Source organism: Stenella coeruleoalba (genome assembly GCF_951394435.1).
Source record: "Stenella coeruleoalba genome assembly, chromosome: 18".
Lineage (NCBI taxonomy): Eukaryota > Metazoa > Chordata > Mammalia > Artiodactyla > Delphinidae > Stenella > Stenella coeruleoalba.
The window spans coordinates 69999002-70023217 of record NC_137164.1 but is presented as its reverse complement, the minus strand read 5'-3'; the positions used below and the strand labels follow the sequence as shown (position 1 = coordinate 70023217).

Genomic DNA, 24216 nt, shown 5'->3' with positions numbered 1-24216 from the left:
TCCCAGAGATCTCCATCTCAACACCAGCACCCAGCTTCACTCAACGACCAGCAAGCTACAGTGCTGGACATCCTATGCCAAACAACTAGCAAGACAGGAACACAACCCCACCCATTAGCAGAGAGGCTGCCTAAAATCATAATAAGTCCACAGACACCCCAAAACACACCACCAGAAGTGGACCTGCCCACCAGAAAGACAAGATCCAGCCTCATCCACCAGAACATAGGCACTAGTCCCCTCCACCAGGAAGTCTACACAACCCACTGAACCAACCTTAGGCACTGGGGACAGACACCAAAAACAACAGGAACTACGAACCTGCAGCCTGCAAAAAGGAGACCCCAAACACAGTAAGATAAGCAAAATGAGAAGACAGAAAAACACACAGCAGATGAAGGAGCAAGATAAAAACCCACCAGACCTAACAAATGAAGAGGAAATAGGCAGTCTACATGAAAAAGACTTCAGAATAATGATAGTAAAGATGATCCAAAATCTTGGAAATAGAATAGACAAAATGCAAGAAACATTTAACAAGGACCTAGAAGAACTAAAGATGAAACAAACAATGATGAACAACACAATAAATGAAATTAAAAATACTCTAGATGGGATCAATAGCAGAATAACTGAGGCAGAAGAACGGATAAGTGACCTGGAAGATAAAATAGTGGAAATAACTACTGCAGAGCAGAATAAAGAAAAAAGAATGAAAAGAACTGAGGACAGTCTCAGAGACCTCTGGGACAACATCAACGCACCAACATTCGAATCATAGGGGTTCCAGAAGAAGAAGAGAAAAAGAAAGGGACTGAGAAAATATTTGAAGTGATTATAGTTGAAAACTTCCCTAATATGGGAAAGGAAATAGTTAATCAAGTCCAGGAAGCACAGAGAGTCCCATACAGGATAAATCCAAGGAGAAATATGCCAAGACACATATTAATCAAACAGTCAAAAATTAAATACAAAGAAAACATATTAAAAGCAGCAAGGGAAAAACAACAAATAACACACAAGGGAATCCCCATTAGGTTAAGAGCTTATCTTTCAGCAGAAACTCTGCAAGCCAGAAGGGACTGGCAGGACATATTTAAAGTGATGAAGGAGAAGAACCTGCAACCAAGATTACTCTACCCAGCAAGGATGTCATTCAGATTTGTTGGAGAAATTAAAACCTTTACAGACAAGCAAAAGCTGAGAGAGTTCAGCACCACCAAACCAGCTTTACAACAACTGCTAAAGGAACTTCTCTAGGCAAGAAACACAAGAGAAGAAAAAGACCTACAATAACGAACCCAAAACAATTAAGAAAATGGGAATAGGAACAAACATATCGATAATTACCTTAAATGTAAATGGATTAAATGCTCCCTCCAAAAGACACAGATTGGCTGAATGGATACAAAAACAACACCCATATATTTGCTGTCTACAAGAGACCCACTTCAGACCTAGAGACACATACAGACTGAAAGTGAGGGGGTGGAAAAAGATATTTCATGCAAATGGAAACCAAAAGAAAGCTGGAGTAGCAATTTTCATATCAGACAAAATAGACTTTAAAATAAAGAAGAGACAAAGAAGGACACTACATAATGATCAAGGGATCAATCCAAGAAGAAGACATAACAATTGTAAATATTTATGCATCCAACATAGGAGCACCTCAATACATAAGGCAAATACTAACAGCCATATAAGGGGAAATCGACAGTAACACATTCACAGTAGGGGACTTTAACACCCCACTTTCACCAATGGACAGATCATCCAAAAGGAAAATAAATGAGGAGACACAAGCTTTAAATGATACATTAAACAAAATGGACTTAATTGATATTTATAGGATATTCCATTCAAAAACAACAGAATACATATTTTTCTCAAGTGCTCATGGAACATTCTCCAGGATAGATCATATCTTGGGTCACAAATCAAGCCTTGGTAAATTTAAGAAAACTGAAACTGTATCAAGTATCTTTTCCAACCACAACACTATGAGACTAGATACCAATTACAGGAAAAGATCTGTAAAAAATACAAACACATGGAGGCTAAACAATACACTACTTAATAACGGAGTGATCACTGAAGAAATCAAAGAGGAAATCAAAAAATACCTAGAAACAAATGACAATGGAGACACGACAACCCAAAACCTATGGGATGCAGCAAAAGCAGTTCTAAGAGGGAAGTTTATAGCAATACAATCCTACCTTACGAAACAGAAAACATCTCGAATAAACAACCTAACCTTGCACCTCAAGCAATTACAGAAAGAAGAACCAAAAAAACCCCAAAGTTAGCAGAGGGAAAGAAATCATAAAAATCAGATCAGAAACAAATGAAAAAGAAATGAAAGAAAGGATAGCAAAGATCAATAAAACTAAAAGTTGGTTCTTTGAGAAGATAAACAAAATTGATAAACCATTAACCAAACTCATCAAGAAAGAAAGGGAGAAGACTCCAATCAATAGAATTAGAAATGAAAAAGGAGAAGTAGCAACTGACACTGCAGAAATACAAAAGATCATGAGAGATTACTACAAGCAACTCTATGCCGATAAAATGGACAAACTGGAAGAAATGGACAAATTCTTAGAAATGCACAACCTGCCAAGACTGAGTCAGGAAGAAATAGAAAATATGAACAGACCAATCACAAGCACTGAAATTGAAACTGTGATTAAAAATTTTCCAACCAACAAAAGCCCAGGACCAGATGGCTTCATAAGCGAATACTATGAAACATTTAGAGAACAGCTAACACATATCCTTCTCAAACTCTTCCAAAATATAGCGGAGGGAGGAACACTCCCAAACTCATTCTATGAGGACACCATCACCCCGATAGCAAAACCAGAAAAACATGTCACAAAAGAAGAACACTACAGGCCAATATCCCTGATGAACATAGATGTAAAAATCCTCAACAAAATACTAGCAAACAGAATCCAACAGCACATTAAACAGATCATACACCATGATCAAGTGGGGTTTATTCCAGGAATGCAAGGATTCTTCAATATATGCAAATCAATCAACGTGATACACCATATTAACAAATTGAAGGAGAAAAACCATATGATCATCTCAATAGATGCAGAGAAAGCTTTCAACAAAATTCAACACCCATTTATGATTAAAAACCCTGCAGAAAGTAGGCATAGAGGGAACTTTCCTAAACATAATAAAGGCCATATATGACAAACCCACAGCCAACATCGTCCTCAATGGTGAAAAACTGAAAGCATTTCCAATAAGATCAGGAACAAGACAAGGTTGCCCACTCTCACCACTCTTATTCAGCATAGTTTTGGAAGTTTTAGCCACAGCAATCAGAGAAGAAAAGGAAATAAAAGGAATCCAAATCGGAAAAGAAGAAGTAAAGCTGTCACTGTTTGCAGATGACATGATACTATGCATAGAGAATCCTAAAGATGCTACCAGAAAACTACTAGAGCTAATCAATGAATTTGGTAAAGTAGCAGGATACAAAATTAATGCACAGAAATCTCTGGCATTCCTATACACTAATGATGAAAAATCTGAAAGTGAAATCAAGAAAACACTCCCATTTACCACTGCAACAAAAAGAATAAAATATCTAGGAATAAACCTACCTAAGGAGACAAAAGACTTGTATGCAGAAAGTTATAGGACACTGATGAAAGAAATTAAAGATGATACAAATAGATGGAGAGATATACCATGTTCTTGGATTGGAAGAATCAACATTGTGAAAATGACTCTACTACCCAAAGCAATCTACAGATTCAATGCAATCCCTATCAAACTACCACTGGCATTTTCACAGAACTAGAACAAAAACTTTCACAATTTGTATGGAAACACAAAAGACCCTGAAGAGCCAAAGCAATCTTGAGAACGAAAAACGGAGCTGGAGGAATCAGGCTCCCTGACTTCACACTATACTACAAAGCTACAGTAATCAAGACAGTATGGTACTGGCACAAAAACAGAAATATAGATCGATGGAACAGGATAGAAAGCCCAGAGGTAAACCCATGCACCTATGTTCACCTAATTTATGACAAGGGAGGCAAGAACATACAATGGAGAAAGGACAGCCTCTTCAGTAAGTGGTTCCGGGAAAACTGGACAGGTACATGTAAAAGTACGAGATTAGATCACTCCGTAACACCATACACAAAAATAAGCTCAAAGTGGATTAAAGACCTAAGGCCAGAAACTATCAAACTCGTAGTGGAAAACATAGGCAGAACACTCTATGACATAAATCACAGCAAGATCCTTTTTGACCCACCTCCTAGAGAAATGGAAATAAAAACAAAACTAAACTAATAGGATCTAATGAAACTTAAAAGCTTTTACACAGCAAAGGAAACCATAAAAAAGACCAAAAGACAACTCTCAGAATGGGAGAAAATATTTGCAAATGAAGCAACTGACAAAGGATTAATCTCCAAAATTTATAAGCAGCTCATGCAGCTCAATAACAAAAAACCAAACAACCCAATCCAAAAATGGGCAGAAGACCTAAAGAGACATTTCTCCGAAGAAGATATACAGACTGCCAACAAACACATGAAAGAATGCTCAACATCATTAATCATTAGAGAAATGCAAATCAAAACTACGAGATATCTCACACCAGTCAGAATGGCCATCATCAAAAAATCTACAAACAATAAATGCTGGAGAGGGTGTGGAGAAAAGGGAACACTCTTGCACTGCTGGTGGCAATGTAAATTGATACAGCCACTGTGGAGAACAGTATGGAGGTTCCTTAAAATATTACAAATAGAATTACCATATGACCCAGCAATCCCACTACTGGGCATATACCCTGAGAAAAACATAATTCAAAAAGAGTCATGTACCAAAATGTTCATTGCAGCTTTATTTAAAATAGCCCAGAGATGGAAACAACCTAAGTGTCCATCATCGGATGAATGGATAAAGATGATGTGGCACATATATACAATGGAATATTACTCAGGCATAAAAAGAAATGAAATTGAGCTATTTGTAATGAGGTGGATAGACCTAGAGTCTGTCCTACAGAGTGAAGTAAGTCAGAAAGAGAAAGACAAATACCGTATGCTAACACATATATATGGAATTTAAGAAAAGAAAATGTCATGAAGAACCTAGGGATAAGACAGGAATAAAGACACAGACCTACTAGAGAATGGACCTGAGGATATGGGGAGGGGGATGGGTAAGCTGTGACAAAGCGAGAGAGGGGCATGGACATATATACACTACCAAACTTAAGGTAGATAGCTAGTGGGAAGCAGCCACATAGCACAGGGAGCTATGTGTGACCACCTGGAGTGGTGGGATAGGGAGGGTGGAAGGGAGGGAGACGCAAGAGGGCAGAGATATGGGAACATATGTATAACTGATGTATAACTGATTCACTTTGTTATAAAGCAGAAACTAACACACCATTGTGAAGCAATTATACTCCAATAAAGATGTAAAAAAAAAAAAGATGGCATTTGTTTGTAATTCCTGGTAATCTCTAAATTTCTGCTATTGAAATAGTTATAAAAATATGGAAAATTTTTTAATATGTCATTCTCTAGGAAATTAGGGGTAATAGGATGGAGATAGACTAATCAATAAAACTGCTGGTATAGATATGTGTTGTTCTCTAAAATAGAACGGTATGTCATGCTGAGATGATAGTAGGAAGAAGCCAAATCCTTTACCCACTGTCCCGCTGCCTGTTACCAGCTTGGAGTTAGAGGATCTTCAAAATAAAAAAATTAATAAATAGGGACTTCCCCGGAGGTCTGGTGGTTCAGACTCTGCACTTGCAATGCAGTGGGTGTGGGTTCGATCCCTGGTCTGGGAATTAAGATCCCATATGCCACATGCAGCAAGGCCAAAAATAAAAAATAAATAAAAAACAAAACATTCCTTCCTAAAAAAGAATAAATAATAAAAAATTGTATCCATCCCCATCCACCTTGCCTCACCCTACCGTGCAGGTACTATTTCATAGGTCGTAAAAGTTACGTTCCTGATGTGGCCACCACTACACCGCTATATCCCCCCTACACAAATTAGCATGGTCCCTTAACAGGCTTTCTAAAAGAACTAGAACTTCAAACAACTTAATGGCAAGTAGGCAGTATCATTTTTGGAAATGCAAGAAGACCACCCAAATGAGAACAAAGGCTGTTTATTCACAGCTTGTTATAACAAGAGAGTCAGCCACCATCACTTGTGTTTGGCAGAAACTCAAGGGCAGGCAGAGGAGGAAGAGCGAGGAGAAAGGGAAGCCTCCACGTGCGCCCTGATTGGAGGTTGTTGGCCTGGAAGCTGGAGGTGGGCCAACTAAGAGCAGGGCTCCTATGTGATTGGTTAGGGTGTCTATTTGGCTTTCTCTGATTGGTGGGAAGGTGGAAGCAGGGGTGAATATTAGGGAAGCTGTCAGATATTAAGTCCTGGCCATTTGGGGCCGATTGTTGCAGGGCCTATTGCCTGGCTTCCTACACTGGTTGCTGGAGACTGTGGTGGGACTTGTGTTAGGTCTGACTCATAGATAGCAGGCTGCCTCCCTGGGCTGGTGACTGTGGATCATAGGGTGGTTTCCCCAGGCTGGTTGATGCAAAACTCTTTTCTGTGTGGTCTGGCTGTTGAGATAAGTCTCATCTATTTCCATACGTATATAAAAAAAAAATCCTAACTGAAATACTAACAAATTTGTAGTCCACTAAAATCAAGAACAAATGCTTGGATGTTTTAATATTAAGAATTTTAGCATTGAAATATATTATTAACTCAAACAAGAAAAACCTTGTAGTCCCCTCAATTTTTGGTTGAAAAAGATATTTAATAAAGTCCAATCATTATTCTTTTATGATTCTTATGATTTTATAAGCTTTAAAAAAGCTAAGAGTAAAAACATGAGACAGAGTAACAATCTCACACCAAAAGTCATTGCCGTTATTAAGTCAATGAGACACACCTTCGTTAAAGCAAGGTTATAATCATCATTCTGTCTTAGCATTGTTCTGGATGCTACAATGAAACTCAAAACAAATGACAATAATTAGGAAGAGACAATAGTATCATTATTAATGACTGATGTGACTGTATATCTAGAGAATCTACATAAATAAGCCGAAAAACCTCTTCTAATTCATATGAAAGTGGATATACACCAGACACACAAAAATCAATAGTTCTTTCAATATACCAATAATAATTTTTCAATAAAATTTGTAGTTTTTACAAAAGCTTGAAAACTATTGACCTTTTTCCTAGGTACTTTATTGAGAAAATGTCTTTTTTTTTTCTACCGTACGTCTAAACATTGTAAAAGAAAATCTGAATAAATCATCAGAAGTACCCATGTTCCTGGGTATGTAGAGAGAAGATGTTGATTCCTCACAACTCAATGTATAGCTTAAACATACTAAAATCTCAAGTTTGGAACATAAAATTATTTTTAAGAATACAAAATTTTGAAAGACTACAAAGTGATGGTTGCTAACAAGTATTTTATAAAGAACAGTGAAAGAGGACATGATTGCTTAGACAATAAAATACACTCTCAGCTGAGATGTTTGCAATTTTAGCAAAATGCATGCAATGCATACAACAAGTTACAAATTTAATTACAAAAATACTAAGGTTCCAATAGGCGACTGGAGAACAAACATAACCAGAAAGCCATGAAAGAGGTGATTCCGATGGCTAAATACTTGAAAAAAAAATGTGTCATGACCAGTAGTTAAAGAATTTGTCCAACTGTGAAATACTACTCAGACCTATTAAATTTGCAAATATAATACCAATACTGTCAGGAGAGATGTGGTACAACATCTCACAGTTATTACCAGTGGAGGTGTGATAACTTTCTGGATAGTGATTTGGAAATGTGGCTGCAAATGGGGGGGAAGGAAGGGAGAGAAAGAGGAAAGAAACATACAAAAAATATTTGCAGCATCTCAGTGTAGTGAGATTCTATGATGTTTCCCCTTTACAGTTTTCTGTGTTTCTCAAATTTTCTATAATGAGCATTTACTAATTTAAATTAAGCTGTAATAAGATAAATATTACTTTTAATTAATCTAAAATTAGAATGTGGAGTTGAAATAGACAATCTCTAAGTGACTTCCAGTTATGAAGAATTCTATGGCTGTAATGATGTCGACATTCACTTTTCCACAATTATGTTTGATGTACAAGGGAACCATATACGTCTAAACCATTTTTAAGACTCTTGATGACCTACCATGAATTTTAAATCTCTGTATCCTTAGTCAAGCTTAATGGTATAGTTTACTTTTCTTGTTTCGGTAAAGTAGACTAGGAATAAACTTCCCCTGCTTATTCTAAAATTACATTAATATGTAAAGAATAGAAATAATTGATTGCCTAGAACATGTCTGAAAATTCTACAAATTATTAAGACTCTTCGATTAGGTAAGCAAGACTTACAGGTCATCTTTAACAAACAAGTTTGAAATATCTGTGAAAGGAAGCTTTCGTATGGAGCCCGACTATATGAGCAGAGTATAATGAGTGAAGAAAGAACCATATCATTTGAGTATTTTTTTTTAAAAAAGAGGGGAAAGTAGTGTCTATGATTTTGCTTAGATTTGAGAAAGACTCCTATCATTTGGGTTTAAAAAGGAGAGAGGCCTAAAATGTTGTCCACTCAACTGCTCACATGGAGGAGATTAACCAGATAGTTATTCATCAATTCACATCTCTAATTGCAGAACATGATCACTGCTTTTGTCTCTTTCGGAAACAAATCAACTTGTTGTCATTATATATAGTCTTCAATTATACAGTAGAACAAAATTTAAAAAGGGAAAGTATGCTGTTAAATCTCTGTCTAATGTCAGTCAAGCTAAACTGTGGCCCTGAAACAGGCTTTCCAATATATACGACTTAAATAAGTGACTCAATTTTTTAAATTCTCTGTGCCTGGTTAGGCAAGACGACCTTTCTGCTCACTTCAGTAAAATAAAATCAAAGGTGCAATTGCTGGGTTTGCATTTCATCAAGCCCATTACCCTTATCACTTCCTTATCTGAGAGTTTAAAACTGTGGTTTCTTCATATTCACGAGTTCACTATTCTTTGAGAATCTAAAGGGAATACCTTCAAAATTTGCTAACCTAGTCCCAGTAAAGGCAAGATTGCTTTGGGGAAAATGTTTCTTAGAATAGAAAATCCATTATTTCCATCTATTGTCAAGATCATCTTTTACTACAGAGACAAATTCCTGATCTAATTAGTCATTACTCTGACTTTCCTAAAAATTAGAAGAATTTTGCAGGTTCTCATGTATTTGTAAAACTTGAGCACATATCCAGGTGTTTCAATGAAATAGTTTCCACTGTCTTCTATTCTCTGTAACAGACTGTTTACCTCAGCCACAGGTTTGAGTCAACTGTGAATCATTCACTGTCAAAATAATTTGATTAATCACTTTGAATTTTAAAATTCAATTCAAAGTAAAATCCTTTTCTTATTTTTTTCTTCCACCATGTGCTGTCTTCCAATTTACCTTATCTGGTGTAAAGGAAGAAATCTGTGATGCATCTTAATTCATACTAATTTGTTCTGGCTTCATATAGACAGATGCTTTGAAATCATTATCATGCCTTAAACTTTCTTTCTCCAAACTGAGTGTGAAATCTTTATGATTTCTTATATAACCCACTCTTCTTACCCCATGACACATTTTTTGCTCATCTTGACCACTCTGTTGATTTCAATCTTTTTATAAATTCTTAGACAAACATTTTCTGTAATTCATCAATTCAGCTAGTATGTCTACACAAATTGAGCATATCACATGTACCAAGTTCCATGGGAGCCAGTAAGAGATTAGCAGGTGAAAAGCTTGAATAACTACCTGAATGGTACCGAAGACCACTTCTTGGTCCTCTTTCTGCTGTTAGTCTATCCATCCCAACATCACAAACATTTGATTTCTGTGCAATGAGTGAGTGAATGATTTGATGATGAACTGGGATTGGACTATTTTCCTGCCACAATTGTATATAATGTCAATATCCTCTACTAGAGTTAAATATTGGTCCCTATGTCAATATTTTTGCTTTCAATACACAATTTTTCTGACTTATCAAAGCCGCTGTGCGATCACTAATGTCATGTACTAAAATCTCAGTGGTTTACTTCCATTTAGGGACTCACATGCTGAACCTAGTTTGAGAAAGAATTTCTGTTCATCTTCAATCCTAGTCCTTCAGTTAATAATCTTACTCTTGAGACACACTGTGCTCAGAACCCACATGACAGGTGTTGGCCTTGAGGAAGTGGTATCTAAGGCCCTTCAAGAAGCAATTTCATATACTTGAGGCAGCAGGTTTCATCACCTCTTGTGCCTCTTGGTTTTGCCAACTTTGATTATAATTCATCAAGATGGAAAGAGGAAAATTAAAACAACTAGAGAAGCCAAAATAGAATTAAAACAGACTGGAGAATGAATGAAGGATAGGGACTCTGAAAAAGTACCAGTGGCATTAAATGGGCTTTCTTAGGGCCCTGATATTTTCAGAATACATTTGTGAACTTAGATGTTCTCCTCAATGCGGTCCTCCCCTCATCAGTACTGGCACAGCCAACTATGATTCAGAATGGATGATAAATTTGGTTTGAGTATGATGAAACAGAAAACACAGAATAACAGTGGCTGAAGCAAAAAATAACCCACTTATCTCTCCTGTAGACAAAGTGTGATGGGTCCACTAACACTAGGACCGCGGCCGTTCTTACCACATGGCAGTGACCTTGTTCATCAAGATGGCAGCCTCAGCTCCAGCATGTCCAGAGGGAAGGAGCCAGAAGGGAAGTGGAAAGGGCATGAGTACATGCTCCCTCCCTTTAAGGATGCTTCCTGCAAAGTGCCCACACCATTTCTGCTCCTGTTCTGCTCCCATCACTTTGGCTAGAATTTCATTATATGGCCATATCAGCTGTGAAAGAGATTGGGGAATTTCGTTTTTGTCCTGGGAAATCATGTGCCCAGCTAGCATCTGAAAGTTCCATGATTAAAGAAGAAGAGAGAATGGATATTGAGAAGCAACTATCATTACGTGCCAGAGAACTAATTATTTTTGTTAAATAATGATTGGAATAATTTGATGACACATGAAATCTGACCACCTCTTCTTCTACTCAGACCAGCTTTCCCTCAATAGGGTGTGATAGATGATTTTGCCCTAAAGCATGGTTATAACAAAACCATGATTATAGATGAGATACCATTGAGCACAATATCTAAATTTATCATAGATATCATAAGTGTATCTTCAGATAAATCAGACAAAATGACCCATGCATAACATTTCACATAGAAAAGTAAAATGTATATTAAAGTTCATGAAAACTGATTACTTCAATTTAAGCCATATCTTGATAAACACATAAAAATGTTCCTCTCCTCCCTAACTGCACTTTAGCATCACCTGGGGAGTCTGTCTTGTTGCTGTTGCTGTTATTTGCTCCCTGATCATCTGATAATGCCAAGGCCCAGCACACACCTGAGATCAATTAATCCAGAATCTGGCGGGTATAGAAAAAGGAAGTGGGACTAGGTCTCTGGATGTTTTAAAAGCACCTTCTCACACACAGAACTCCATCCATATGAACCGCTAATGAAGCCTTAGAATGTAAGCATTAAACAGTGCTTTTTTAAACAGCACTGATGCTTTTCTTTAAAAAAAAGCTCAATTTTTATTATCAATGCTTTATTTTCTTTTTAATAAATTTTATTTCTTTTTCTGCGTTGGGTCTTCGTTGCTGCGTGCGGGTTTTCTCTAGTTGTGGCGAGCAGGGGCTACTCTTCGTTGTGGTGCCCGGGCTTCTCTTGCGGTGGCTTCTCTTTGTTATGGAGCATGGGCTCTAGGCACGCAAGCTTCAGTAGTTGTGGCACATGGGCTCAGTAGCTGTGGCTCGCAGGCTCTAGAGCACAGGCTCAGTAGTTGTGGTGCGAGGGCTTAGTTGCTCCGCGGCATGTGGGACCTTCCCAGACCAGGGCTTGAACCCGTGTCCCCTGCATTGGCAGGCGGATTCTTAACCACTGTGCCACCAGGGAAGTCCAGCATTGATGCTTTTAATTGCACTCAAGAGTAAAGTGCAATTAAGAAAATCTGTGATGTGATTGATCTCTCTGTATATTGGACTTTATTTTGCACTAAATAAAGTAAGTCACTAAGGTCAACTAAACATGTTTCCAACGACTTTCCTTTGAAACCCAGCACTTCTTTTTCTTCCATGTTAATTATATAAAGCAATCGCAATGATATAATCTATAGTAACAAAATATTTTTTACGTGCAGAAAGAGGGGAGACTTAGGTGCTCATCGTGATATAAAATATAAGATTTAATTGAGATCCTTTAATGTTGTCACAAAAATTTTCAATTCTACCTGTTGGTGCCAGGGCCTGGGCGTCTCAGAGGTAACCCACTGCTCTTTTAGCCAGGAGGCTTTTGGTAGTTCCAGCCTTCCTAAATAAACGGGACAGATGCAGAAAGATAAAACTTCTCCCCTAAAAATTAACATAAGGGCCAAGCCCTATGACCAACATGAAAAAACTTGGATTCTAAGCCCAGATCTGCCCTGATTACCAACATGACTTTAACTTCTAATAACCCACTCTCCCTGAGGCAAGGCGTCCTCATCTGTAAACACACAGGCATTTGTCTAGCGGTGTCCAGATCCCCTTCCGGCTCCAGAACCCTAAGTTTCTCCCCAGCAGTCATCCTACTTGGAAAGAAAAGTACTAATTCAGATTTCCTGTCCAAATCATTCCATCCGTCCTCCCCCTGACCGCAGGTCATATTAGAATAGACGCAATGACTAGAGGGAAAATCCCCAATTTGAGCCTCTCCCAGGTTCCCCTGACGATGTAAGTACATTAAGTTCAGGGAATGTGGTTGGAGTTCACTCAGGGGTCATGCACATAATACAGAAAACACCTGGCAGGACTTCTTCTCTTTGGGATCTCTAGGGAGGACCACTGTTTAAAGCTTTGAGACTTTCTATCAGTCATGGGATGCCTAACTTTCCAATGGTCCATACAACAAAACTGACTTCAGAATGGGCGGTAGAAGCACTGAGGGTCTAAGGGGATAAATCTCATAAAAATCTAGATGCTGAGGATGAATATGGAAACCAAGACTAGAAAACTGGAGCCTCATTGATATGAGACAAACCTGGAACGTGTCTGTTTCCAGAATGAAGAGCCATGGATTCAGTTTGGGCACTGCAACACACAACCTTGACGGTGGAGTCAAGATACTTGAGGTTTTTGTGCAGAGTTACATGCCACCTGTTAGGAACTCTGAGTGAGAAATGGCATAAGGTTAATGGGAAAAACACGGAGAGTCTAGGGCTGCATGTATCAGAAACTAGAACATCAGACTACTCAAAGGCAGGGCCAAATAAAAGAAGAGATCATGAGACTCAGAAGAGAACTGAGATAGATATCTTTGGTGGATAGTACACCAAATATTCTTCCAATTGCTTACTGCAGAATCCCAGGTTCATTTAGGGCAGTGAGGCATCGTGCTAGAAATTCTCAGTCTCACAGCCTCCCTTGTGTGAGCAGGGGGTGCATAAGTGGGGAACAGAGTCAGGAAATAATTCTGGCCCAGGTGATGTAGGCAGTAGCCCCTGGAGTTGCCATCCTCTCCCAAATCAGAACAGACAAAAGCCTCTGAAGGAGGCAGGCTGCTGACTCCTCCTCTTCCCTCAGCCTGGAGCGTGACTATGAGGCTGGAGCTGAAGCCTCCATTTTGCAACCATGAGGCAAAAAGAAGACAAAAGCTGGAAGGTAAGGGTGGGACGTGGGACATCACAGAACCACCAGACCATCCTAGACTTCAAGCTATAAGAGGAAATAAAGCGCTATTTGATTAAGCCGAATTACAGGCAGACCATAACATTCAATAAGCCAAACAGCTCATTAATTACAGTTTAATAATACTTCATGACTTCATAATAGTGAAGAATTGGAAAGCATGAGAAAACTGTACAATAGAGCATACCCTGCTATTCCAGCATCTGCTCGTAGGAACCAACCAAATGCCTCTTGTTGATAATCTCCCTTGAGATTTAAAAAAAAAAATTAAAGCCTTCCAAGGAGCCAGATGAACTCAGAGCTTTAAGACACATGTGAAGGAATTCTCAGCACATCCTTACTGAAGAGGGGGGTGTTTCTGCCATTTCTCTAAACAATGGAGGAAAGATAGAAAGGCACTAAAATTAGATTCATGCCAGAGCCCTGACATTTGAGATGATACAAAAACTACCAACTGGCACTTATAAATGACGAGAGATTCACAGGAGACAAGCACATCTGCCCCGTGTAGCTGATTAGTTTGAAAGGCAGCATTAAGACTCAGCGGTTACAGATAATGCCTGAAGAATTTCAGATTAGTTGAAGAGAGACAAATAGGAAAATGTTATTTTTCCGGTTTGTGAAGAGGTATTGAGGCCCGAACACCTGGCTGCTGAAGAAATAAACTCCCTCGGGGCTGCACTATATGTATTGCTCGGAGCGAGTAGCATTTGCCTTCTGCATGGGCTGGTCAGAGCAGATGCTAGCCTGGTGACGTCCAGCCCTGCAGCTTCCTCAGGCTACTAAGTGGACATCGGTGAAAGCGCAAAACAGAAAAGACCCCTTAGCCCGAGAGTTATTTTTTATTAGGAAAACCTAAACTTTCAGAAGAGCTTCCCTGAAGAAATGCTGCCAGCAACGCTTTCAAACACACCTCCACCAAGAAGCCTGTCTACACAGTCCTTCATTCCTTCCAGGGAGATTGCTCTTTGGCCCTTCATAGACGCCTGGTGTCATGAATCCCAGTCAAGGGCATCACCGAGTTGGACCTCAGAGCTGACTACTGACTCACCATTGCTGGCTCAAGACAGACCAGCAGTACAATGTACAGACGTGCCATTTCATTACAAGGAATGTTTTTTTAAAACATGTACTAAAATGTTGATGTTTAATACAATTAATAATTTTTATTGCTTTATCATGAGCCTATTTAAGTGAAATTGGATTTTTCCCTTTGTTTTCACTGTGACTGTGGGGTGGAGAATGTCATGACTGCCCGTCCAGGTGGCTGTCACGGCCGTGATTCTGCTCAGACACCAGCAGTTTCACTCACCGTTGCTTTTGTACCATGAGTGCAAATGTCAAGACAAGGAAAAAGGCGGGTTTGTTGCCAGTGGTAAAATTTGACCTTTCAAGAGAAAAACAGAAATCTAGAAAACTTCTATTGTCAGTGGGAGCTTGCCAACACGAAGATTTTTCTGATGAACTTAGTCGTGATATTAACAAATATGATTTCTTGATGTTGTACTAAAAATTTGACAATTGGAAGATCTTCATAACTCTGCGAATCAATTTTTCCTAATGACCAATGAATGGTATTAGAAAGTCACTCACGGTTAAAACATCTATTCAAAGTGCAAGACCACTGGATTTTATGATAATAGACCACAAAAACCTTGTTGTGCTTTTATATTCCACATTGCAATTAACCTGTAAAAAAATGCCACTTTTTTAATTGTCAAATTTTAGCGTACTATCAAAGACGCACATCCACAATTACCTGTAAAGGCTATTAACATGCTCCTTTGTTTTTCAACTACACATCTGTGTAAGGCTGGATGTTCTTTATACACTTCAACAAATCTGCGTGTTACAGCAGACTGAATGCAGACTCAAGCATGAGACTCAGCTGTCTTCTATCAAACCAGACATTAAAGAGATTTGCAAAGCTGTGAAGTAATGCCATTTTTCTCACTAAAATTTTGTTTTAGGAAATACGGTTATTTTTAATTAAAATATTAATCATATTGATGAGTTTATGATGGACAGTTTTAATGAATTAATAAACAAATATGTTTAAATTCTGTCAGTTTTAATTCCTAATGCAGTCAATATCAACAGATACAACCCACAAACAAAAGGCCTTTGGGATCCTCCAGAAATTTTAAGAGTGGAGAAAGGACCCAAGATGAAAACATTGGAGAGCTACTGACTTAAGCCAAAAAAATTACAAGTACTTAAAAGAGTAGGATTTTTTTTTTTTTTTTTTTTTTTTTTGCGGTATGCGGGCCTCTCACCGTTGTGGCCCCTCCCGCTGCGGAGCACAGGCTCCGGACGCGCAGGCCCAGCGGCCATGGCTCACGGGCCCAGCCGCTCCGCGGCATGTGGGATCCTCCCAGACCGGGGCACGAAGCCGTGTCCCCTGCATCGGCAGGTGGACTCTCAACCACTGCGCCACCAGGGAAGCCCAAGAGTAGGATTTTGAAAGATGAACTTATTGTTCCTTCTAGAATTAGTCAAGATATGCACAGTGCTAGGCGAAATAATGGCCCCCAAAGATATTCAAGTCTTACTTCCTGGAACCTGGGAATATGTTACCTTATGTGGCAAAGTGAATCAAGATGCAAATCGGCTGACTTTAACACAGGGAGATTATCCAGGTGAAAGAGAGAGGTGGAAGTTCAATGTCAGGGTGATGCGATGTGAGGAAAACTCCACCAGCCAATGCTGCTTTTGAAGATTGGAAGGGGCCACAAACCAAGGAATGCAGCAGCCTCTAGAAGCTTAGAAACCAGAGAACACAGATGCTTCCCTCGAGCCCCCAGAAAGGAACACTGCCCTGCCAACACCTTGATTTAACCCAGTGGTACCCACGTCAAACTTCTGACGTCCAGAACTGTCAGATAATTAATGTGTGTTGTTTTAAGTCACTTCCAATGTCAAATTTTACCTGAGTCCTGTAATCCTGGAAAACGGTCAACATTAAGCAATCCCTCTGCCATTTTGAGCTTGGAGAAATGACTCACTGCAAAGAACCCCACTTTCCCCGTGGCTTAGATATGACTCAATGGATGCCCCCCTTGTTTACCTAATACAAGGCCAGACGCTGACCCTCCAAATCCCCGTCCTTTGCCTCATAAATGATTAGCTGAGCTGTTTTGTCCACATTGCCAAGTGGAACAAAATTCTTATTACCCAAACATCACTTAAGTTTCTCTCCCTCCTCCAGAGCCCCGAACTGTGACCCACCCTCTGCCAAAGCCGGCATACAGCTTCTCCTCAATGTTTCCACCTAAAGACAGGGTGACCTCAGGGAGAACCGTCCTTTGATCCACTGTCCTATCATGTCACCCTCCTTGCTCATACCACTTCCCACATCCAGTTCTTTCTAGCCCTGCTCACTCCTCCTTATTTATAATGAGACGGCTTTTTTCTGATGTCGGAGACGCTTGCCCCTTCACAACCAGAGACTTTTCCCTATCGCCATAGTCCCTTCACCCGCCTTGCAATAACCTTTTCAAATAAAGTATTTCCTTATCAAAGTGGAGATCTGTTTTTTATTTGACCCCACTAAGTCTGTGGTCATTTATTCCAGCAGCAATAGGAAGGTAATATGGTGGGTTCACTGGAAGGTGATGAAGCTTAAGCCCCTTACTGTTCCTGTTCTAGGTAAGTACTTTTAAACAACATAAACAAATCTGCCTAGCCCAGCTAACAGCAGGTTACTACCCAAAATCATCTTGGGAGAATGGACAAAGCAACAGCAGGAGATAAGAACATTTTCCCCCCTCATCTATAATTCCTATCACATTGCTAGTATGGTGGCGCTCAGAGTGAAAGTGGTGACCATTTGAGATTGAAGGACGTTACCAAGATGAGGATCTCTGATGACTCAAATCAATGATTCCTCCATTCGAACTTGTAGGTGGCACAGCAGGAAGTCTGAAAGAAACATCTAAAAATACTCAGCGGCCCAGAATCCAGACGGTCACTACGGGGGACCCCTTGAGAGCCCAAACAGGAGGGTACTTGACCGCTTAGAATCCATTCTTCTAATACAAGCCTGCAAGTGGGAACTCTTACTTCATTTAAAAATCAAAAAGTAAAACTTGCAGAATGAATATGAGTCACACCATTCCCCGGGGTGAAAAATCGAAAAAGAATCTTCCCTCAGTCATAATATTTGAAACCCTTGAGGAGTACCCCTGCCCCAGACCTTATGACATGTAGTATTCGCAAGGATGTTGTTCTAACAGAAAGTGACTTTGTTCTCCTGTTTGCGATATTTTGAGCATTAGGAGGTGTGATGCAAGCAATGCTAATAGCTGATATTTGGGACTTGCAAAATGAAACCCTTTAGTTCATAAGAAAGAAATCTTTATCTCGTAAAATCATCCTGATGAACCAGATGTTTGAGTGATGTTGGATGCTACTTTAATATCTTAATTTCTTTTTTTTTTTCTTACTTGAAAATTTAAAAATGAAGATGCAGAGGGCTCACCCAGTTTCCTCAGCAGCAGGCAGGGCCCAGCTCATGAACGAGTCACACACACGTACACTTCCACACACACATGCACGCATCCATCATGCCCGAGAGCTTCAACGCAGCCTGCTGGTCAACCTTCCGTATCTAAAACCACAGGTTGCAAACTTCATCTAGCCAGAACACTCAAGACCATCTGAGGAATCACTGCTGTGCCAGACAGCCACCGCACATCCACCTTAGCCGTCCCCATCTTTTCCACACAGTAGGTAGAATCTGAGACTTCTGGCTTATCATCCTATAAAATGCGGAGCCAGGAATTTAAGATATCTCATAAGATAAAAAGGGGTGAAATGGGGAGCTCTACCCACAGCTGCACTCCCGGCCACATTTCATTATTATTCCGTCCCTCTCTTGGCGCTCAGCAACAGGGTTTGCATTTCCCCTGCAGCTCGAGATATGCAGGAGGCCTTTCCCAGCTGAGTGGCCCGCGGCAGAGGCGATGGCCCTTCTCCAAGGAGCACACAGGACGGCACACGTGCTGTTTCCAACCGGCCAGCTGACAAAACTGTGAATTGCTCCCATGTGAGGGCTGGAGATTGTGGAGGAGAGTTAGAAAAAGCAAAAGAGAAAAAAGAAAGCAGGTTGAGTCTAAAGTGAACTCGACGTGTGCGTCGACAAACTCCACCCCTGGCCCACCTTTGATTCCTGGATACACAAAGCATTCTTAACCTGAGGTTCTTGAGTGGGTCTGGGGAGAGATATGGTTTCCTGTTATTAGAGGCAAAATTGTGGGGGGCGAGCAGAGGTGGAAAGAGCTTTTATCAGATTCTCAATAAAAGGTACAAAACCCATCTTAGTAGGATTTAAAATTCAATTGAGTCAGAAATATCCTTTTTAAACTCTCCATCACAGCTTAAAGTATTAAAAATAATCTCTCTCATATCTGTGTTTTAACTTCAGTTATAACCAAAGGGAAGTTTCTGTTTTTTTATTTTTTTTCCTGTGTCCAAGAAAGAAAATTAAAGTGGGAGAGAGGGAGAAAACAAAAATTGGAGTATAAGACAAATTGTCCAGCTATATAAAGATGAGAAGTAAAGGACTTTAAAAAATGAGGATGAAATAAATTGCTGCTGTCCAGGAATTTGGGAGCTAGAAGGATCACTTATTCCAATGCTCCCTTTTAACAAGTGAAAATAATCAGTAATTTAGCAAAGACCAAACAGCTAAACTCTGGCCTGATCACACTGTCATGCATCTTAAAACCAGCAGCAAGATAACTGACCGGAGTGAGTGGGTCATGATGAATCATTACACAAAGGCATCACCTGCTGGGTCTCTAACAGGCTCCTTCCAGAAGATACTCCCTTCCGGGTTTGCCTTTCAAGATGTTATGGGTGCACAAAGTTGTGTCGTGGCAGCTGGACTGACATTGAACAAATTCAAGTGAAGATTTTTTAAATTTTATTTGGTGATAGTTACTTGGTTTTTCACTTTTCTTTCTACCTATCACTGTGCCCAGGGAATTGAGAGAATTGGACTCAAGAAACATGTTAGCATTTGCTTAAAGTTGATTCCATTGTTTCATGCACTTCTGTGGTGTTTGTGTGCATACTATTGCTTAAAAAGATGTTATTCAAGAGCATTCCATTACCTGAGCAGAACACGAGGGGTGTCAGGGCCATGGTTCAAGGATCCTCAAGTCCTTCACCCCACACACTCACCATCTCCACGTTAGTCTTTGCCATGGTCACCAGGAATGTTGGCCAATCAAGTGACTAACCACCCTGTGCTGCACCCTTGTCCTTCCTGCCTTTGGTCCTGTTGCTCCCTCTCTCCAGAATGCCCTTCCTCCTTTGTCCATCTGGTGAGTATACCTGCTTGTATTCTCTCTTTCCCCCTGAACCCACCACTGGTAGACTGGTGCCCTCTTCCCCATGACACCACCAGACCCTAAGGTTGTTGAAGGTAAGAACAGTATCTTAATCATCTTGGAAGACCCAGCAGTTGGCAGAGGGTCTGGCCTATAGAAGGAGGTCTCTGACTGTGTAACTGTTTGAACTAAAGTTTTAATGGACCTAGAATTTATTCACCTGACCAGTATTTATTGATCATGTACTATGTACCATGTCTGTGCCCTGAGGAAGAGATATAAAGCTGAATAAAAAAAGATACATGCACCCCAATATTCATTGCAGCACTATTTACAATAACCAAGACATGGAAGCAACCTAAATGTCCATTGACAGACGAATGAATAAAGAAGACATGGTACGTATATACAATGGAATATTACTCAGCCAAGTAATATTGGCTGAGTAATAAAGAACAAAATATTTTGTTCTTTTTGCTCAAAAAGAACAAAATAAAGCCATTTGTAGCAACATGGATGGACCTAGAGGTTATCATACTAAGTGAAGTAAGTCAGAAAGAGAAAGACAAATATCACATGATATCACTCATGTGGAATCTAATTTTAAAAAATTAGACAAATGAACTTATTTACAAAAAAGAAACATACTCACAGATTTCTAAAACAAACTATGGTTACCAAAGGGGAAATATGGGGGGGAGGGATAAATTAGGAGCTTGGGATTAACATACACACACTACTATATATAAGATAGATCACCAACAAGGACCTACTGTATACCAGAGGGAACTCTACTCAATATTCTGTAATAACCAATATGGGTAAAGACTCTGAAAAAGAATGAATATATGTATATGTATAACTGAATCACTTCATTGTACACCTGAAACTAACACATTATAAATCAACTATACTCCAATAAAATTAAAAAAAAAAAAAACGCTGAATAAGTCACTGTTTCTGTTGACAAAGAGCTCTTAGTCTAATGAAAATGAATGCAAATCTGGCACCAATATGGGAGAAAAAAATATCTAAGTTTATTCCCTCTGATAATCGTTCTGAGACATTGTATTCATGGATGAATATTCCACCATTATATTGTCATATCCTACCATTCTTAGAGGAACTCACTCAACTGTAAATCACATCCATGCCTAATGAAAGTTTAATAATTTGATATTTTTAAAGTCAAATTCAAGTTACCAGAGGCCTGAAGGTATTAGGGTTGGGTAAGGGAAGTACAAGAGAGAAAGGAAGAAAATTAAACATGAGAACAAGGAAGATAAAAAAGATAATCAGATTTTACAGTAGGAGATTTCGTTGAATTTCTTTCACTCAAAGTAAAGGCTAAAGGAGAATTTCCCTTTATTCTTCAGAAAATCCACAGCCGGCCCAGGAGGCCAGGCTTGTACTCAGTTCCCACCTGAAGACTTCATTTATAGCATTCTCCTATTTTAAAAATGGATTTCTGCGAAATGTTTCATAATGTGGATTGGTTTCTTTGGGGTCTGCCTCTGCACTATAGCTGCATAAAAAGAGACGTTAATAATTTCTCCGTTAATGGGTTTTTCAGAGTCTCCAAAGACTCGCCTTGTACATTATAACTTCCTCCCACTTAGCCCTGTGGCTAAATCTTGATTGCCCTTGTAAGACATCTTCAGGACATATTGCTTCAGTTAAAGATGGTCCTTAGGAGAAATAACTTCTCATACTATGCACAACACATGCTCACGCATCGGCAGAGCTGAAGGGCCATCGTTTCGGGGGTCATTTTACATTTGTCCCGTGAAATGTTCAGCTCCGAGGGGGCCGACCTTGTCTTGTAAATGAACAATGTCAGTGACAGAGGCAGCTGAGGCTCTATCCCAGACCTAAGAGGTGACTTTGAACTGGTTACTTCACATTTTTGTCCCTTGCCTGACACTCTATAGCCAAGTCCCAAGCCATCGGTTTCCTAAGGTGGAATGTAGAATTTCCAGAGCATTTTGCACAGTTTTGAAACCAATAGAAGAGGTTAAAAAAAAGACTCCACAAAATTGCAATTTCCTAAGTATGTATTTCTGTGTGTGTGTGAAGTCTTTAAGTATATACATGGTATTTTTATGTATATATTGCATAGATTTATAGATTATAAAGATATTAAAAGTACAGTCTTGAAATAAGTCTCAAATTTGCTCCATAAGGGCTATGACATCACAGGATGTAACCCATCTGAGGGTGGGAACCGTGCTGGGTTCGTGTTTGTCACTGCGCCTAGTCTTAAAATGTTAGCCTTTTCTGGTTCCAGGAGAAATGAAGCCTGCCTCTCTCTAAATGTCTGTCATTGGAACTAGTAACTGCGGCCGGCCCTCTCTAGTTTGGCAAGAAAAATCTGAATTCAGATGTGACAAGCAAAGAATCCACAGCTCTCCTTGCTAAAGCAGGACTTCTTTACCTTTCATGAGTTACAGACGGCTTTAAGAACCAAAGAAAGAAAGGTACATCGGTCCATACGCACAAGAGTTTGCGTGCGATTTTTGGAAGATTTTCGGTTAGCTAGTTAGAGCCTAGCTAACAGAAAAGGCTCTGCTCTTCAAAATAGCTTCACAAGCACCTTGTCTCATGTCCCCACATCTTCCCCTTTTATCTGCGGGTTGGCAGCTCTCGGTTTCATTTGGGTCTCTACCATGTGTGGTGCTGACCAAAGAACACGTGTTACGTATGTCACCACTGAAATTAACAGGGAATTGCAGTGGTAGGTGTGTGTCACCAGCTGCCCTTAAAAAGAAATGACAGTCTGATTACCAAAGCAGCAGTGGTTTTAGACAGATGACAAAGCATTTGTAGCACTGAGATCGGTTTCAAAACAAATGGCTGTCTCACGCTACTCACCACTCTGTCATGGGATTGTCAGAGGCTGCCTGTTCATCGTTTGCATCCGAGGAAACTTGGCCAACTGGCACTCTGAGGAGATGACATATATCAACAGCATCAGTCTCTGCAGGTTTCCAAGTGCTACACGAAACCTGCAAACACAAAGCATGATACGATGGATATCCTAGGGTGGCAGCTGCAAATAAACAGCAGACAATGAAAAGTTGCTTCCAAAATTGGGATTCATGGTTATGACTCCGTGTAGCATGATGGCTCAAAGCACAGGTCTTGGACTCCAACAGACCTCCCTCTGCCACTAATTTGTCCGCTAGTTACTGAACTACCCTGATCCTTGTTTCCCCTTATAGAAAATGCGAATGGGGCTGTGGGGGATCTCCATTTTCCAGGGTTAAGAGAGAGGAGAGAGAAAAAGAGAAAGGGAGAGCTCTCTGGTATCTCTTCTTATAAGGACACTAATCCTATCAGGTCAGGACCCCACCCTTATTGTAACCAAAAGTGAGGTCCAGCTGCTCCCCACTCAAAAGCCAACAGGGAGGCAAGGCTGGTGGAAAGAAAAGTTTGCTTTATTTTGGATGCTGGCAACTGGGTTGGGGGGCAGGGTGGACGCCTGTCCAAAGGCCGACTCCCCCCATGCAACCAGTGGGCAAGAGCTTTTATAGACGGAGGAAGGAGGCTACATGCAGAAGCAGCACAGTCAGCTCCAACCGTCATCTTGAAATTGGTCATCAGTGGTCTGGCCAGCGTCATCTTGATTATTTTAGTACGGTTAGTCTTCAGTTCCAGGGTCGGTTTGTTCCCATTTTTTTGAGGTCAATTCTCAAAATTCTAGCAGCTGATGTCATGGCTACAGCCTGGTCATCATGTAGTTAGCTTCTTCCACCTGGTGAGGGTTTCAGTATCTACAAACAGCTCACAGGACATGGCTCAGAATAATATCTATAGCCCTTGAGGAGGAACTAAAGGTCCTTGACGTTGCTGACTGACTAGACTATTACTATTTTGTCCTGTTTGACTGCTTTTCTTTGCTTTTGCATTTTCTCACTTCTCTGATTAAACTTATTCTTTGGCTAAAGTTTTTCCACAGACAAAAGGCAGGCAGAGAACATGGGGAGCAAGGACCATAGGGTCCTGCTCCGTTTCATTATGACCTC

General features: G+C 39.9%; 1 protein-coding gene across 1 annotated transcript in view; it reads right to left on the bottom strand.

The window, feature by feature from the left end:
* The window catches only part of LOC307176618 (uncharacterized protein), a gene marked incomplete at its 5' end in the record, with an annotated part of 215433 nt that overhangs the window by 176873 nt on the left and 14344 nt on the right, over nt 1-24216 (bottom strand). Inside the window, one exon of the mRNA XM_079902948.1 lies at nt 23063-23196. Within this exon, the coding sequence (XP_079759074.1) occupies nt 23063-23196 (134 nt within the window). The remainder of the gene's footprint in view (nt 1-23062; nt 23197-24216) is intronic.